At 43.9% G+C, this 16051-nt stretch overlaps 1 protein-coding gene across 4 annotated transcripts in view; it reads left to right on the top strand.

Annotated features, from left to right (window-relative positions):
- Positions 1 to 16051, top strand: part of RNF24 (ring finger protein 24) — a 96497-nt gene that overhangs the window by 63558 nt on the left and 16888 nt on the right. Inside the window, exon 1 of one of the 4 annotated variants that reach the window (XM_040419312.1) lies at positions 13743 to 13848. The exons of 1 other annotated variant lie outside the window; for it this stretch is intronic. In XM_040419312.1, the coding sequence (XP_040275246.1) occupies positions 13790 to 13848 (59 nt within the window). In that variant the 5' untranslated portion in view covers positions 13743 to 13789. Of the gene's footprint in view, positions 1 to 13742; positions 13849 to 13893; positions 13952 to 16051 lie in introns of those variants that run through there. 2 more of the 4 variants (XM_040419313.1, XM_040419317.1) reach the window with 2 other exon arrangements.

Genomic DNA, 16051 nt, shown 5'->3' with positions numbered 1-16051 from the left:
GAGACATTATTCGCCGCAACAAGCGGACATGACTGGCCTGTAGTCAGGCCTAAAGCCCTCAGGGAACAGAAAGGCTTCAGCTCACTTCACCATCAGGCAATCAGTCCCAGGGACTTCGCTTGGAACAGGAACAGAATAGAAAACTCCTCAGTCATCTTCTATGCTCAGGTAGGAGGGCGGTCAGACTTTTCAGCCCTAGCCCTGGGAGACCTTTTATTATAGACAGGGCGCCATTCAGCCGCCTGGGGTGGCGGGAGAGGTGGATCCTCCATGTCGGCCGGCATCCATGACGGAATTTCAATCGGGCTTAATCCCAGCTGAGCCCAGCTGGTATGTAGATCTTTCGGCGACCTAATAGAAATTTGGCGTCCGTTTTTGAGGACCGCAATCCCGAACGGGTAAAGCCACCGAAACGGGGTAGCTGCAGCTCTAAGGGCATCCAGGAGCGGCTTGAGGATGCGCCGTTTAGCAAGCGTGGATGGGGCCAGGTCCTGGAAAAACATAATCGGCGTACCTCCATACTGCAGCTGCTCCGCTTCTCTTCCTGCTCTCATAATCGCTGCGGTGTCGATAAAACTAAGGAGGCCGCAGATGACATCCCGTGGGGGTTCTGTGTTCTTCGGCTTAGGCCTCAGCGCCCGGTGAATCCTCTCGATTATTATTCGGCCCGCTCTCTCAGGCCCCAGCAGGTCAGCAAATATCTCCTGCGCCACTTTCTCCAGCGCTTCACTGGCGAAGGATTCTGGGAGCCCGCGAATCCTGAGATTCCTCCTGCGGCTCCGATTCTCCTGGTCCTCGACCCTCAGGAGCGCTTCATTAAGCAGGTCAGTGTGGGAGTTTAATGCTTTATAGGATCTCTCTTCCCTCCGGAGAGCCGCCTCCTGCGCGCCTTCTAGATCCGACACCCGGTGACCCATGTTCCGGAGGTCCTCCTTAATCTCAGACAGGTCCCTCTTAATAGGGGCTAGTGCCGCATTCATCACCTCCAATAGTGCCGCTTTGGTGAATGAGCCCCTCTGTCTAGTCGATTTGTTAGTCGAGGCATCTGAGACACTGCCGCCATCCGTGTCTTCCTCCATATCAGATGCCTGGGCTGGAGCGGGCGCCATCTTGGGGGTCTCAGCCGACCTGAGCTTCGGTTGCTTTTTAACAAATTGATCCATGTCAGGTTGTCTGGATCTCGCAGGAGTCGAATCTGCCTGATCTTTAAATCGATCCTTGCCCGTTTTGCCCATCATAGCGGTGCTGTGTGCTTATTTTAGGGGTTAATTCGCCGGTAAGGTTGAGGAGCTCAGCAACTTGCAGCCATTCAGCTACACAGCCAGGCTCCGCCCCCCCATAGTAATTATATTCTTGTACATAGGAGCAGTATTATAGTAGTTATATTCTTGTACATAGGAGCAGTATTATAGTAGTTATATTCTTGTACATAGGAGCAGTATTATAGTAGTTATATTCTTGTACATAGGAGCAGTATTATAGTAGTTATATCCTTGTACATAGGAGGCAGTATTATAGTAGTTATATTCTTGTACATAGGAGCAGTATTATAGTAGTTATATTCTTGTACATAGGAGCAGTATTATAGTAGTTATATTCTTGTATATAGGAGGCAGTATTATAGTAGTTATATTCTTGTACATAGGAGCAGTATTATAGTAGTTATATTCTTGTACATAGGAGGCAGTATTATAGTAGTTATATTCTTGTACATAGGAGCAGTATTATAATAGTTATATTCTTGTACATAGGAGGCAGTATTATAGTAGTTATATTCTTGTACATAGGAGCAGTATTATAGTAGTTATATTCTTGTACAAAGGAGCAGTATTATAGTAGTTATATTCTTGTACATAGGAGGCAGTATTATAGTAGTTATATTCTTGTACATAGGAGGCAGTATTATAGTAGTTATATTCTTGTACATAGGAGGCAGTATTATAGTAGTTATATTCTTGTACATAGGAGCAGTATTATAGTAGTTATACTCTTGTACATAGGAGCAGTATTATAGTAGTTATATTCTTGTACATAGGAGGCAGTATTATAGTAGTTATATTCTTGTACATAGGAGCAGTATTATAGTAGTTACATTCTTGTACATAGGAGGCAGTATTATAGTAGTTATATTCTTGTACATAGGAGCAGTATTATAGTAGTTATATTCTTGTACGTAGGAGCAGTATTATAGTAGTGATATTCTTGTACATAGCAGTATTATAGTAGTTATATTCTTGTACATAGGAGCAGTATTATAGTAGTTATATTCTTGTACATAGGAGCAGTATTATAGTAGATATATTCTTGTACATAGGAGGCAGTATTATAGTAGTTATATTCTTGTACATAGGAGCAGTATTATAGTAGTTACATTCTTGTACATAGGAGGCAGTATTATAGTAGTTATATTCTTGTACATAGGAGCAGTATTATAGTAGTTATATTCTTGTACGTAGGAGCAGTATTATAGTAGTGATATTCTTGTACATAGCAGTATTATAGTAGTTATATTCTTGTACATAGGAGGCAGTATTATAGCAGTTATATTCTTGTACATAGGAGCAGTATTATAGTAGTTATATTCTTGTACATAGGAGCAGTATTATAGTAGTTATATTCTTGTACATAGGAGCAGTATTATAATAGTTATATTGTTGTACATAGGGGTAGTATTATAGTAGTTATATTCTAGAATACAGGGACAATAATTGTAGTAGTTATATTCTTGTATGTAAAGAGCAATATTACAGTAGCTAGTGGTCATGTTGGTGCTACTATTCATGGTATGTATAGACAGCCGGATGCTATGAGACCTTTAGTCAGGGCTGGGCTCATTAGGTATTGCAGTCACAGTTATGTCAGCGGATATTTGGTTTGTTGTTACGCTGCTCATTTAGAAGGTGTACTGAGTTCTGATCGGGTGCATATCGCTGGTGACCCTCAAGAAAGAACATCTACTTTTTGCCTGGGACTGTCCAGCCACGGTATGGGGAATATGGGTATAATATTATTTTTATGGGCACTCTATGAGAACTTTTTGTCTGAATACTGTGTTAGAATATTAATACGGACAGGCAAGGTGGCACTAACTAGGTATTGTGTATATGGACACTGCATAGTGCTATTTATATGGACATGGTATGGCACTATTTATCTGGACTGAGCATGGTACTATTAACTGCACGGCAAGAGAAACTCATGATTCCATTACTATATGTGAGTATTTGTATTGTGGAATAAGATTTTTGGATTTATTGCCTGTGAAAGTAAAATATCTCTGATGTAATGGCCTTCATTTTTGATGATGGTATCCAGAGGTTTATGGTCGCCAGGACCCAGCTTTTGGCTGTGTGTGCATTGCTTGGTAAGTTTTATTCGTCTCCTTTTTTCTGGATCACCTTTGCTGACATCTAGTGGTCAGTAGGAAATTTGGTTTAAAGATGAAAAACAGGCACTCACCATCTGTATAGTACGTTTTGTTAAAAAAAAAAAAAAAAAACACCATCATATTTATTAATTTAAAAATGAATCGTAAAGCAGATATAAATAAATATAAAAAATATAATACAAAATATCCTCTTAAAATAATAGAATTAAATAGAATTGAAAAACCTGCAGACTAATGCGGATTCCATCACATATTCAGTAGTAGTTAGTAATCCCTGTTTTTGTCCTCTAAGGCTACTTTCAAAAAGTCAAATTCCCTTTTGCCCACACTTTGGACTTATCAATACCAACACTGTACATCCTGGGCATAGGAGCGGTAACAGAGACCATCTGTAAAGAGCGGAGGAACGGCCTCTGTATCCCACGTGATATCCAGTGGACCACGTGGGACGCCAATCTCGGCGCACAAACCGTTACGGCCAGACCTACCAGCGGGATTGACGTTCCATATGGCATACGTTTTTTTTTTTTTTTGGCGGATCCATTGTAACAATGCCTATCCTTGTCCGCAAACTAGAAAAAAATAGGACATGCACTATGAACGGACATACTGATGCGGACAGTATGGGTCCGCATCCTATCTGCAAAAAAAAACTGAACGGACACGGAAACAAACAATGTTCGTGTGCATGTAACCTCAGAGGACAAAAACAGGGATTGTCGTCATCTGTAGCGGAAACAAAGACCGTTCAGTCCTATAAAACATTACAGGGAAGCATTATTGCATACTAATTGCTGCAGAATATGTGATGGAATCCGCATTAGTCTGCAAGTTTTTCAATTCTATTTAAAGGGAACCTGTCACCGGGATTTGGGGTATAGAGCTGGGGACATGGGTTGCTAGATCACCGCTAGCACACACAGGATGTGCTAGCGGCGATCTAGCAACCCATGTCCTCAGCTCTATACACAAAATCCCGGTGACAGGTTCCCTTTAATTCTATTATTTTAAGAGGATATTTTGTTTTATATTTATTTATATCTGCTCTACTATTCATTTTTAACCGCTTGCCGTCACACTGACGCCGAAAGGCGTGAGTGCGGCGGCTCTCTCAGGTCACACTAACGCCAAAAGGCGTCATCTCGTGAGACCCGAGATTTCGCGTGAACGCGCAGCTGAGAAGCGACGCGCAGCTGAGAAGTTGATCTACAGCCTGCCAGCAGCGATCATTCGCTGGCAGGCTGTAGATGCGATTTTTTTAACCCCAAAAAGGTATATCAGACGCTGTTTTGTTAACAGCCTCTAATATACCTGCTACCTGGTCCTCTGCTGGTCCCTTTTGCTTGGATCGACCATCACTTATTAACCCCTTATTAACCCCTGATCACCCCATATAGACTCCCTGATCCCCCCCCTGTAAGGCTCCATTCAGACGTCCGTATGTGTTTTGCGGATCTGCACATTACCAGAACTATATAGAAAATGCCTTTTCTTGTCCGCAATTGCGGACAAAAATAGGACATGTTCTATAGGCTCTACAAAAAACGCAGTTTTCGCCTGATCAGGCCTGATCTTGTGCGCACACTTGCGTTCAGTCTGCCCCACCGCAGTGACAGAAATGTGTTTTTTTTCTGATCACTGCAAAAACACCGTAAAATCGTTGCGGCGCTATAAAGATCACTTTTGAGGGGCATGGCGAGTTCATAGAAGATTTATTTTTTTTGGCACAAGTTAGCGGAAATATATATATTTTTTTAAGTTTTTTCTAACAAAGTCTCATATTCCACTAACTTGTGACGCAAAATAAAATCTTACATGAACTCACCATACCCCTCACAGAATCCAAATGCGTAAAAATGCCCTGTGAAATCCTAAAGGTACTCATTGGAATTTGGGCCCCTTTGCGCATCTTGGCTGCAAAAAAGTGTCACACATGTGGTATCGCCGTACTCAGGAGAAGTTGGGCAATGTGTTTTGGGGTGTATTTTTACATATACCCATGCTGGGTGAGAGAAATATCTCTGTAAATTGACAACTTTGTATAAAAAAATGGAAAAAGTTGTCATTTACAAAGATATTTCTCACACACAGTATGGGTATATGTAAAAATACACCCCAAAACACATTGCCCAACTTCTCCTGAGTACGGCGATACCACATGTGTGACACTTTTTTGCAGCCTAGATGCGCAAAGGGGCCAATGATGGAGGAGGTCAGGAGTGCGATACCAGTACATTAAGATTTTATATTGGTTCTCCTGATGAAGTACCGACATAGAGGATTTCGCTGCCCTCCTCCATATAAGGTGCCAGAGTGAGTCCGGCAAGGCCCTCCCCAGATATTCCTCCCACCGCACCATGTAGGAATGCCTTTGGACCCGATCAGGGAAGGGAGTCAGCTATATGGAGTAAATCTCAGAAATCAGACCTTTTGCATGTATCCCTTCCCTGCAAAGGCGTTCAAAGGGAGTCAGGAGGGAAACTGTGACCCCTGAAAAAATGGACTGGGCGAAGTGTCTAATCTGGATATAAAAGATTGGAGGAGGGGGGGGGGGATCATATTTGGCCTGTAGGGTAGGAAACAGCAGAAGGACCCTAGTGAAGGGGTCCACAATATCAGCAAACCGAAACACCCTCCCGCTGAAACCATGGTCTCGTTGTGGACGTGGTAAGACTAGCAGGGAGCGTGGGGTGATAAAAGGAGGTCATGGTGGAGTGAATGGACTCCCGAGGGAATCTGCTGCTGCACTGCTGCCAGATGCGTCTGGTACAAGCCATGGGCCCTAGGAGATCCTTGGCTGGCAGGGTCCCATCCGGTCCGGACCATAGCATGGAATTAGGATGTACAGGAGCCAGCCAGAGTCTTTCTACCTGCATCCAGACATGATATGGGTGCAAGGAAGCCCAGGCTGTGACAGAACGCAGCTGGGCCGTTTATTTTTACCAGTGCTGTTATCTCTAAATAGACTGGGGGATAAAGTATTAATTACCCAGTGTCTTTGCTCGTCTCGCTACACACTATAGTCCTATACTGACTACTTCAGCAAAACCTGGGTCTATTTGAAGAACTGACGGGTGTTTTTTCATAATTTGACAAACTTTCATGGACTATATGGGGTTGAAAACACCCCTCTGTTTCTATCCTGTGATTCCCCTTTGGGTCCACATCTCTGAGTAATTCACTTCTGTCTCTCTGACTAACCAGTTTTAGGCTACGTCTACACGACAATAAGTCGCGCGACAGATAGGGCACAACAACACTGCAACATTTGTCGCGCGACATTTTGTTGCACTAATGTCGCGCGACAATTTTTATAATGATAGTCTATGGTGTCGCACTGCAACATGCTGCAACTGCGACGCAACAGTCGCAGAAAAATCCATCTCGAATGGATTTTCTGCGACTGTTGCATCGCAGTCGCAGCATGTTGCAGTGCGACACCATAGACTGCCATTATAAAAATTGTCGCGCAACATTAGTGCAACAAAATGTTGCGTGACAAATGTCGTCGTGTAGACGTAGCCTTAAGGCTCTGTTCACACTCCAGCCAGGATAACTGCGTCTCGTTAGTCTCTGAACTGTGTCAGCAGATTCTTTTTGGTAGTCTTGTTCACATGTGCAGTTCTGCTTTGCTCTGACTAGTTCACCTACAGGTATACTTTTAATTGTATGTGCAGGATGACACGCAGGATGACACGCAGGATGACACGCAGGATGACAGGATTTACCCTGGAGTACAGCGTTACCTGCCGTCATCTTTCTATAAGTGGATGTAATAATCCTCCCTGTGTCTGGTGAGGCTGTCAGATTCAAATCAAGAAAGGAAATTTCCAAAGGATCACAGCGATATGTAAAGCACAAATTATTTGTGTTATTGTTTGTGTATTTTATGAAATCCGGTACGGTCGCCACATATCCGACCCGTATAAACAACAGGTCATCGATATAGCGACCGTACCACTGCAGGTGGTCAATGAATAGATTGTTATCAGAGGACAAATATTGATGTTCCCACAAACACATAAAAATATTTGCAATTGATGGCGATACCTTCGCCCCCATAGACGCACCGGATATTTGTGAATAGTGCAAATTGCAAAACATGAAATAATTATGCGTCAATTTTCGTTTTAGTTTTTTTTTTCTGTATGAAGAGGCTGCAGTGTTTGGTAAGCGCCACAGTCTCTTCCTAGGCCATATGACATAGCATTCATCGTTCACATGGTCTTGGTGCAGCTGAGCTGTAATACTAAGCGCAGTGCTATCAAATGGACGGCGCTGAGCTTGGTAAGGAGCAAAGAGGCTGCGGCGCTCACTGGGACATCGCGGTCTCCTCAAACAGCTGATTGGTGGGGGGCCAGGAGTCGGACCCCCACCATCTCATAACTCTCTGAGTACAGATGTCATAGATGTTACCTGCAGTCCTACGTAACACCTCACATAACACAGTGAATTATTGTGTTATGTGGGGTGTTACATAGGACTGCAGGGAACATCTACTACATTATCTGCACACAGAAAGCTATCACTGTTATCTGGGCTGTTACATAGGACTGCAGGTGACAAATTAAAATTTTAGTTGCCAAATTTAAAATACATACGAATATGATAAAAATGACTTAGAGGAGAAGATGAGACGCAGGTCACAGTAGTGAGCCCGCTCTACATATAGGGGAATACAGCATCACATACCTGTTACATCCAGTGACATCTCCTGTCATGTAGATCTTCTCTTTCCTCTTCTCCTCCGTTTGACCCAGGCGGCCATGACAAATTCCTTCAGCCACATCTCATCTCTACAGAGTTTGTTACAGACACGTTAGATTTCTCATAATTGGGGTCATTTATCAAACTGGTGTGAAGTAGAACTGGATTAGGTGCCCATAGCAACCAATCAGATTTCACCTTTCATTTTCCAAAGGAGCTGTCCGAAATCAAAGGTGGAATCTGTTGCTATGGGTAACTAACCCAGTTCTACTTTAAACCAGTTTGATAAATTACCCCAAAGGTCCCTATAGTGTCTACAGCAATTATAATGTCCCTACAGTGCCCCTAGTAATAATAACACCCTATATTGTGTTCCTGGTAATAATGCCTGTATAGTGTCCCCTAATAGAAACACCCCCACACTACCCCATATAGTAATTTCCCCACACTACCCCATATAGTAATTTCCCCCCACACTGCCCCCATATAGTAACTTCCCCCACACTGCCCCATATAGTAATTTCCCCCACACTGCCCCCATATAGTAATTTCCCCCACACTACCCCCATATAGTAATTTCCCCCACACTACCCCATATAGTAATTTCCCCCACACTGCCCCCATATAGTAATTTCCCCCACACTGCCCCCATATAGTAATTTCCCCCACACTACCCCATATAGTAATTTCCCCCACACTGCCCCATATAGTAATTTCCCCCACACTGCCCCATATAGTAATTTCCCCCACACTGCCCCATATAGTAATTTCCCCCACACTGCCCCATATAGTAATTTCCCCCACACTGCCCCCATATAGTAATTTCACCCACACTGCCCCATATAGTAATTTCCCCCACACTGCCTCCATACAGTAATTTCCCCCACATTGCCCCATATAGTAATTTCCCCCACACTGCCCCATATAGTAATTTCACCCACACTGCCCCATATAGTAATTTCCCCCACACTGCCTCCATACAGTAATTTCCCCCACATTGCCCCATATAGTAATTTCCCCCACACTGTCCCCAATTAAAGGATAACTGTCACATTTAGACCCTAATTTCAATTCTCATATATGTAGTTGCTAATAACATGATATTCCAGAATCAGTTACTATTAGACTGACTTACCCCATATTTAATAAGATTCAGCCCTTAGCAACCAGTCTGCATAAAACTGCAATTTCACTATTCAGTTAAGATGGCCGCCACTGCCCTCACCCTGAGGCTAATCCCGCCTGCCCTCACTAGCCAGTAACAATAGCCCCCCAAAAATGTCAGTAACCAGAGCCCTCCCCCTAAAGGGTTAATCTCCTGCAGCACAGAGGGGTCCTCTTACCACATGTTGCTTTCATTTATACACTGAGCAGACGGCAGATCTCCCTTCCCTGGTCTGCGCTGCCTCAACTCTGCATTCTCCAGCTCTGCTGAGTGAGGGAGCGTCTGCCAAGCGCAGGGACAGGGAGAAGTGCACACAGCCCAGGCACTGTTATCAGCTGCTGGGGAGGACCTGGCTTTAATCATTTACCTACAGTCCCTGGCTGTCTGTAATCTGACCTTGCAGGCTGCCTGCTTCAGACAGACCTGCATAGCAACCTGATTTTAGGCACAGGTAAAAGTAGGCAGTACAGGGAACAAAAATGCGTAATTAAGGGGTAATTGAATACACAGTGAAAAGTTGAAATAGGGCCACCAAGGTGTTATTAATCACCACAATCCAATACTCCAAAAAATATATATATGACAGTTATACTTTAAGTAATTTGCCCCCATGGAAACATTTGCCCCCACTGTCCCTGTAGTAATATGTCCTCCTCTGCCACCCAAAGTTGGTACACACACACACAAAAACAAACGACAAAAAATAAATAAAAATAAAGGCTAATACTTTCCTGTGTCTGGAAGGGTGAGGCAGGCGCGCGTACATCAAAGCCCTGCGCGCACCCATATATATGCGCGCGATGATGTCATCATGCACGCTGCTTATATCTAAGCTTATTACCGGTGATACTGTCCGGTATATCTAAGCTTATTACCGGTGATACTGTCCGGTATATCTAAGCTTATTACCGGTGATACGGTCCGGTATATCTAAGCTTATCATTGGTGATACTGTCCGGTGTATCTAAGCTTATTACCGGTGATACTGTCCGGTGTATCTAAGCTTATTACTGGTGATACTGTCCGGTGTATCTAAGCTTATTACCGGTGATACTGTCCGGTGTATCTAAGCTTATTACTGGTGATACTGTCCGGTGTATCTAAGCTTATTACCGGTGATACTGTCCGGTATGTCTAAGCTATTTGGTGGGGATTTCTCAAAACTGGTGTAATGTAGAACTGGCTTAGTTGCCCATAGCAACCAATCAGATCAATCGTTTCATTTTCCGGGGGATTAATCCAGTTTTGTGTGATATTGTTTAGTGTATCTAAGCCTATGACAATCGATACTTTCCATTATATCAAAGCTTCTCATGTTTGATATTGTTTAGCTTATTTGGGCCTCTGAGGTGTGATACAGTCCAGTGTTATCTAAGCCTTTCGTCTGACACTGTCTGGTGTATCTAAGCCTTTTGTGTGATACAGTGCAGTGGAGCCAAGCCCTTTTCGTTCCATAGTACTGTTCAAAGCTAGTCTACACATTAGATTAATGTTGGATGAACACAGTATTGGGGAGATTTATGAAAACTGGTGTAAAGTAGAACTGGCTTAGTTGCCCATAGCAACCAATCAGATTCCACCTTTCATTTTTCACAGCTCCTTTGGAAAATGAAAGCTAGAATCTGATTTGTTGCTATGGGCAACTAAGCCAATTCTACTTTACACCAGTTTTGTTAAATCTCCCCCTCTGATTTTGGTCGGACTGTGTATGGGAACCCCCTGGGGGATGGCTGGGGCAGTTGCAGTTCAACACGCCTGATCTTTTTCTTCTCGGCAAGATAAGCCATCACAAGAGGGGTCTGTCGGTGGCTTGCTTCACTCTCCCTATTGAGAGCCTGTGCATGTTCAGCCGAGCGTGCATGTGTGGGGGGTCGGGACTCAGGAGTGGCTATCTCAGGTATATGGTCACCTTTATATGTGATAAGCCAATAATGAGGTGGAATCTGATTGGCTACTTGCAGTGGGCTTTTGTGTACTCCGCAGCACCACCTAGTGGCCAACGTGGCTTCACTGCATTGAATCTGCAAAGGCTTGATTACAGGGCAGGATCCATAATGGCTGCTGTATAACTACAACTCTCAGCATCTGGCAGTCACAGTTTCACAAAAGCAGGAGAGCCCACATCATGCTGTATCCTATAGGACTAGGGGCCAGCAGTCACCTGCCCCCTATTAATCCTCCAGTCATTATTGCGGGGTGGGGTCTGATTATATTACCGATTGAGAACACATGCACGCTCAGCTGAGCCGAGCGTGCATGTGGGGGTCGGGACTCGGGAATGGCTGAAGTATGTGCGATACAGTCATGTGTATCTAAGCTGCTCCTGTGTGATACAGTCTGGGCGATATTCAGGTAATTTGGCTTTAGGACTATTATTGCTGATGGGATTCCTTCCCGTCACATAGTAAATGCGGGGCGGCTCGGCGGCCTGTGGTGTATTTTGGTGACAGGTTTCATCGGTAACAATGTGCCGGTTATTACGAGGAAGTGAATATGGTTCCTGCCTTTTATTAAGTTACACTATTAACCCCCCGCGGGCTGATCTGTCAACACGTCCCCGTCCCCCCCCCTGTAGTGATACCGCACTGTAATCCCATTATCACATTAGGGACGAGCCAGCGACTCTGCAAGGTCAGGATCCAGCCAGCCATGGAGGAGTTGGGGGAACGCCAGGAGGATGGCATCAGAGTGTATCTAATCCTATCAAGTGTGATACAATCTGCTGACCCATGTATCTAAGCCAGCCGTGAGATTCTGACTACTCAAAGAGTGTATCTAAGCTTATCAAATATGATACTTTCTGCTGTGCTGGTGTATCTAAGCTGTTGTGTGATACTATCTGCTGAGCTGTGTATCTCAGCCTGGCCTGTGATATATAATCTGCTGTCCCATGTATCTAAGCCAGTGGCGAGATTCTGATTACTGAAAGAGTGTATCTAGGCCTATCTGAGCTCGTGTATCTAAGCCTATTGTGTGTGTGTGTGTGTGTGCTACTTTTTGTTGACTCCTGTATCTGAGCGGGTGTATCAAAGCCTATTTTGTGTGCTGTCTGTCGGCCCGTGTATCTAAGCCAGTTGTGAGACTCTGACTACTGGAGTGTATCTAAGCATATCACACACGATGCTTTCTGCAGAGCTGGTGTATCTAAGCCTGTTGCGTGTGCTATTATCTGCTGAGCTGTTTCTCAGCCAGTCATGTGTGATACAACCTGCTGAGCCATGTATCTAAGCCAGTTGTGAGATTCTGACTACTGAAGGAGTGTATCTAAGCCTATTGTGTTACTGTCTGCTTAGCTGAGGTATCCGATCCTATCAAGTGTGGGATGGTCTGCTAAAATGATGTATCTAAGCCTCTTTAATACATATTCTGTTGTATCTATCATGTGCGATACCGTCTAAGCCTCTAACATGTCATACTGTCCAGTGTATCTAAGCCTGCCATGTGTGATACAGTCCAGTGTTTCTAAGTCCCTTATGTGTCATACTTTGTAGTGTATCTAAGCCTATTATGTGTGATACGATCCAACATATCTAAGCCTTCCATGTGCAATACAGTCCAATGTATCTAAGCATGTTTATATGTGATACAGTCCGGCGTATCTAAGCCTCATATCTCTAGATATGATGTATGGGTTTTGCTCGGCTTGTACCCTGGCTCCGATCAGCTGATGTATACTGGCAGTGCCGCCTGCACATGTAGCAGAGTACTTATATGGCGGTGGTAATATAGAAACTACAACTCCCAGAATCCTCATTTTTACTTCTATAGAGTTACAAGAACTGTCAAGTGAGCCTGCTGGGAGTTGTAGTTTTACAGCTGCTGGAGGTGTCCCCCCCCCCCATAGGAGATAAGGGCCAAGTTTGACACTATTGGGTGAGGTAAACCAGAGTTGGGCCCCTGCTTTCTTTAATTGGGGCCCCAGTGAAGTGGAATCTGATTGGCTACTTGCAGTGGGCTTTTGTGTGCTCTGCAGCACCACCTAGTGGCCAACGTGGCTTCACTGCATTGTATCTACAGAGGCTTGATGGCCACACTGACAGTCTTCTCTGTGCATAGCTATAGGGGGTGCAGAGGTAGCAGTCACACCCGGGCCCTGGGGCCTGTCAGAGAAGGGCCCCAGCATTATAAATGACACATGGGGGCACATTTTGCACTTTTCCGTATAGCAATGGCAGCCATATTGCTTGCTACCCAGCTTTCCTAGGAATATATAACTACAACTCTCAGCATCTGGGAGTTGCAGTTTCACAAAAGCAGGAGAGCCCACATCATGCAGAGCTGTGACACCCATCATCTCATTAGAAGCCATGGGTCAAGTAGTCACCTGCCTCCTATTAATCCTCCAGTCATTATTGTGGGGTGATACAATTACCAGGCATTTATATGATGGGCCTGTGATGTAGCAGAGCCCGGCAGCATCATCCCTTGTCACATTCCCCTCCCTGGTTTGGGCTGTGACTCACATATGGCTGGCTGCGGGCCCAGGGCACTTGTAAACAGATCTCCATTCACTGGAGCTTGTGTCCAGGATGCAGTTCTTTCCCCTCGTTCATGTCAAGCTGCAGAGGTATAACACCAGCCGACATGGGTAATAAGGTCATTTCTTTTTTTTTATGCCCTAATGGATAATTGGAACATTTGCATCTTCAAGGATTTTTCTGAAGAGAATTTCCACGGTTGGCGTTATGCAAGTCTGAAATGTTTTTATTTTATTATATATTGTTTATTTCATTTTTTTTATGTATTATATATGAATTCTATTTTTTATTTATATGTAGTTATGTTGCTTTATTTCATTTTTATTATATGTAGTTTTTATCATTTATTTACTTATAGTTTTTTTATGTAGGTTTGTTATTGTTTTTATAGACTATTATATTTATTTATTTCTCTTCGTCATTTTAATCACTGTATGTACTATGAAAACTGGTTGTGTAGTAGATGTTGGTTGATTTTTGGGTCCTAAGCACAGGGTGCCCCAGCTCAGGATAGACAGCAAGCAGATGGTCAGCGGTTAGAAAGTGAAACGAAAAGTATGAAAGAATTTGCAGAAGTCGTCATCCTGCCAGGACTAAGCTGTAGTTACTGGAAACCATACCCCTCCCTTATAATGTCTGTTCCTGCGCAGTTCTTATTATATTGACTAGTGTTACATATCAGTCTTAATATGTCTCATACAGCCTCTTATCTGGAGTTTATATGACTTTTATGATGCAGGAAACGAATTGTGATTACGAACTAACCTTACAGATACTGTAAGTGTCCCCCCCCCACCCTCCCCCCTTATCTCTAAGTGCTGCTGTTTCTGAGAACAGGACCTAATGACGCACTATGGAAAGTGAAAATAGAATTATAATAGTTTACCCTGCAACGTATGGATGGGGCAATACTGCTGTATATATACCTATTTATTGTACTTTTAGTGAAAAGAATCCTTCCGTGGTGAGAAAAGGCAGCCTGGGGTGGTCTGATGTTGGGCTACTGATGGGTTGATACACGGAGGGCACCAACAAACCATTCTGCTTTGGCCAGGGTATCTGATGCAAGGCTGGGGCTGCAAACTGAATCTCTTTCCTATAGCCCCCCCCCCCCCCCTTCAGCTTTTGTGATTATTTTATACCACCAGTGCCCCTCCAAGACATGTCCTAGCATGGTGGTATCTGCATCTATACTTTAAATGTATCTGTTTCCAGGCGCACACATTGAGAGACCGTCATTAAATTTTTAAATCTAAACCAAATGTTGCTGCTCTAAACAGGACCGTAATGGGGTCTACGCCCACCCCTGGGCTTTCTTGTCTTCTTACAGGGTAAATTATAACCCCCCTCCTTAAGTTTCCACTGAATCTGGAATAATTGGATCCTGGAAACAAAGCCTGAGTGAGCGCACACAAGGCTGTGGTCATGTCATTGCCGTCTTTGTCTCCAGTGGAATTTTCCAGTCAGTAGGGTGTAACGAGAGCAAATGTGGAATTGTAAAACTGGAGGAATGTAGTGAAGGGGAAGGCTGCTCCTCAAGCGGGGTCCAGACTCTGAGGGATCTGCAGAGCAAAGCATATATAGGGAATTGCATTTTCCAAATCTCTTCCTTTACAGGCAGGGTGGTATAGGAAAATGCTACTCTCAGCCACCAGTGTAGCGGGAGGTTGCTATTGCTGGCTATCAGTACATTAGTGATGAGATGAACTATTTAATGTATACTTAAAGGTGTCTTCCGGTAAAATAATAAAAATATTAAAAATAATAAAATTATTAATAATAATAATAATAATAATAATAATCACACGGCATTTCCCCTGAAACAGAAGATTTATACCGCTTTTGGTCGTCCTTGCTGTCTCAATCTCAATCTTCCGGTCCCAGTGCTGTTGACATCCAACTGGGCATGGTCACATGCATTGCTCCAGCCAATGACTGGCTTCAGTGGTGACATGCTGCTTGTGGCCATATCGCCACTGGAGCACTGCAGGCAACCATGATCGGCGTAGGGATCGGAAGATGGAGGCAACGCAGAGGACTGGAGCAGGTAAGTATGAATCTTCTGTTTCAAGGGGTATGCTGTGGGCATTTAATAAATTATTACTAGAAAACTCCTTTTAAAGAGGTATGCCAGTTATATCTGGTTATCCCATATCCAGAGGATGGAAGTTAAATATTAGATCGGTGGAAGTCTGACTGCTGGGAGCCCCACTGATGACAAGAATGAGGGTCCTGTACCTGTGGGACCACCAAAATGAATGGAGCGGCAGACTGATGCTTGCTGCCACTCCATTTACCTCTATTGGACTGCCA

Source organism: Bufo bufo, chromosome 2, assembly GCF_905171765.1.
Source record: "Bufo bufo chromosome 2, aBufBuf1.1, whole genome shotgun sequence".
NCBI lineage: Eukaryota > Metazoa > Chordata > Amphibia > Anura > Bufonidae > Bufo > Bufo bufo.
The sequence above is the reverse complement of the archived record's forward strand: the minus strand, read 5'-3'. Positions and strand labels throughout refer to the sequence as shown.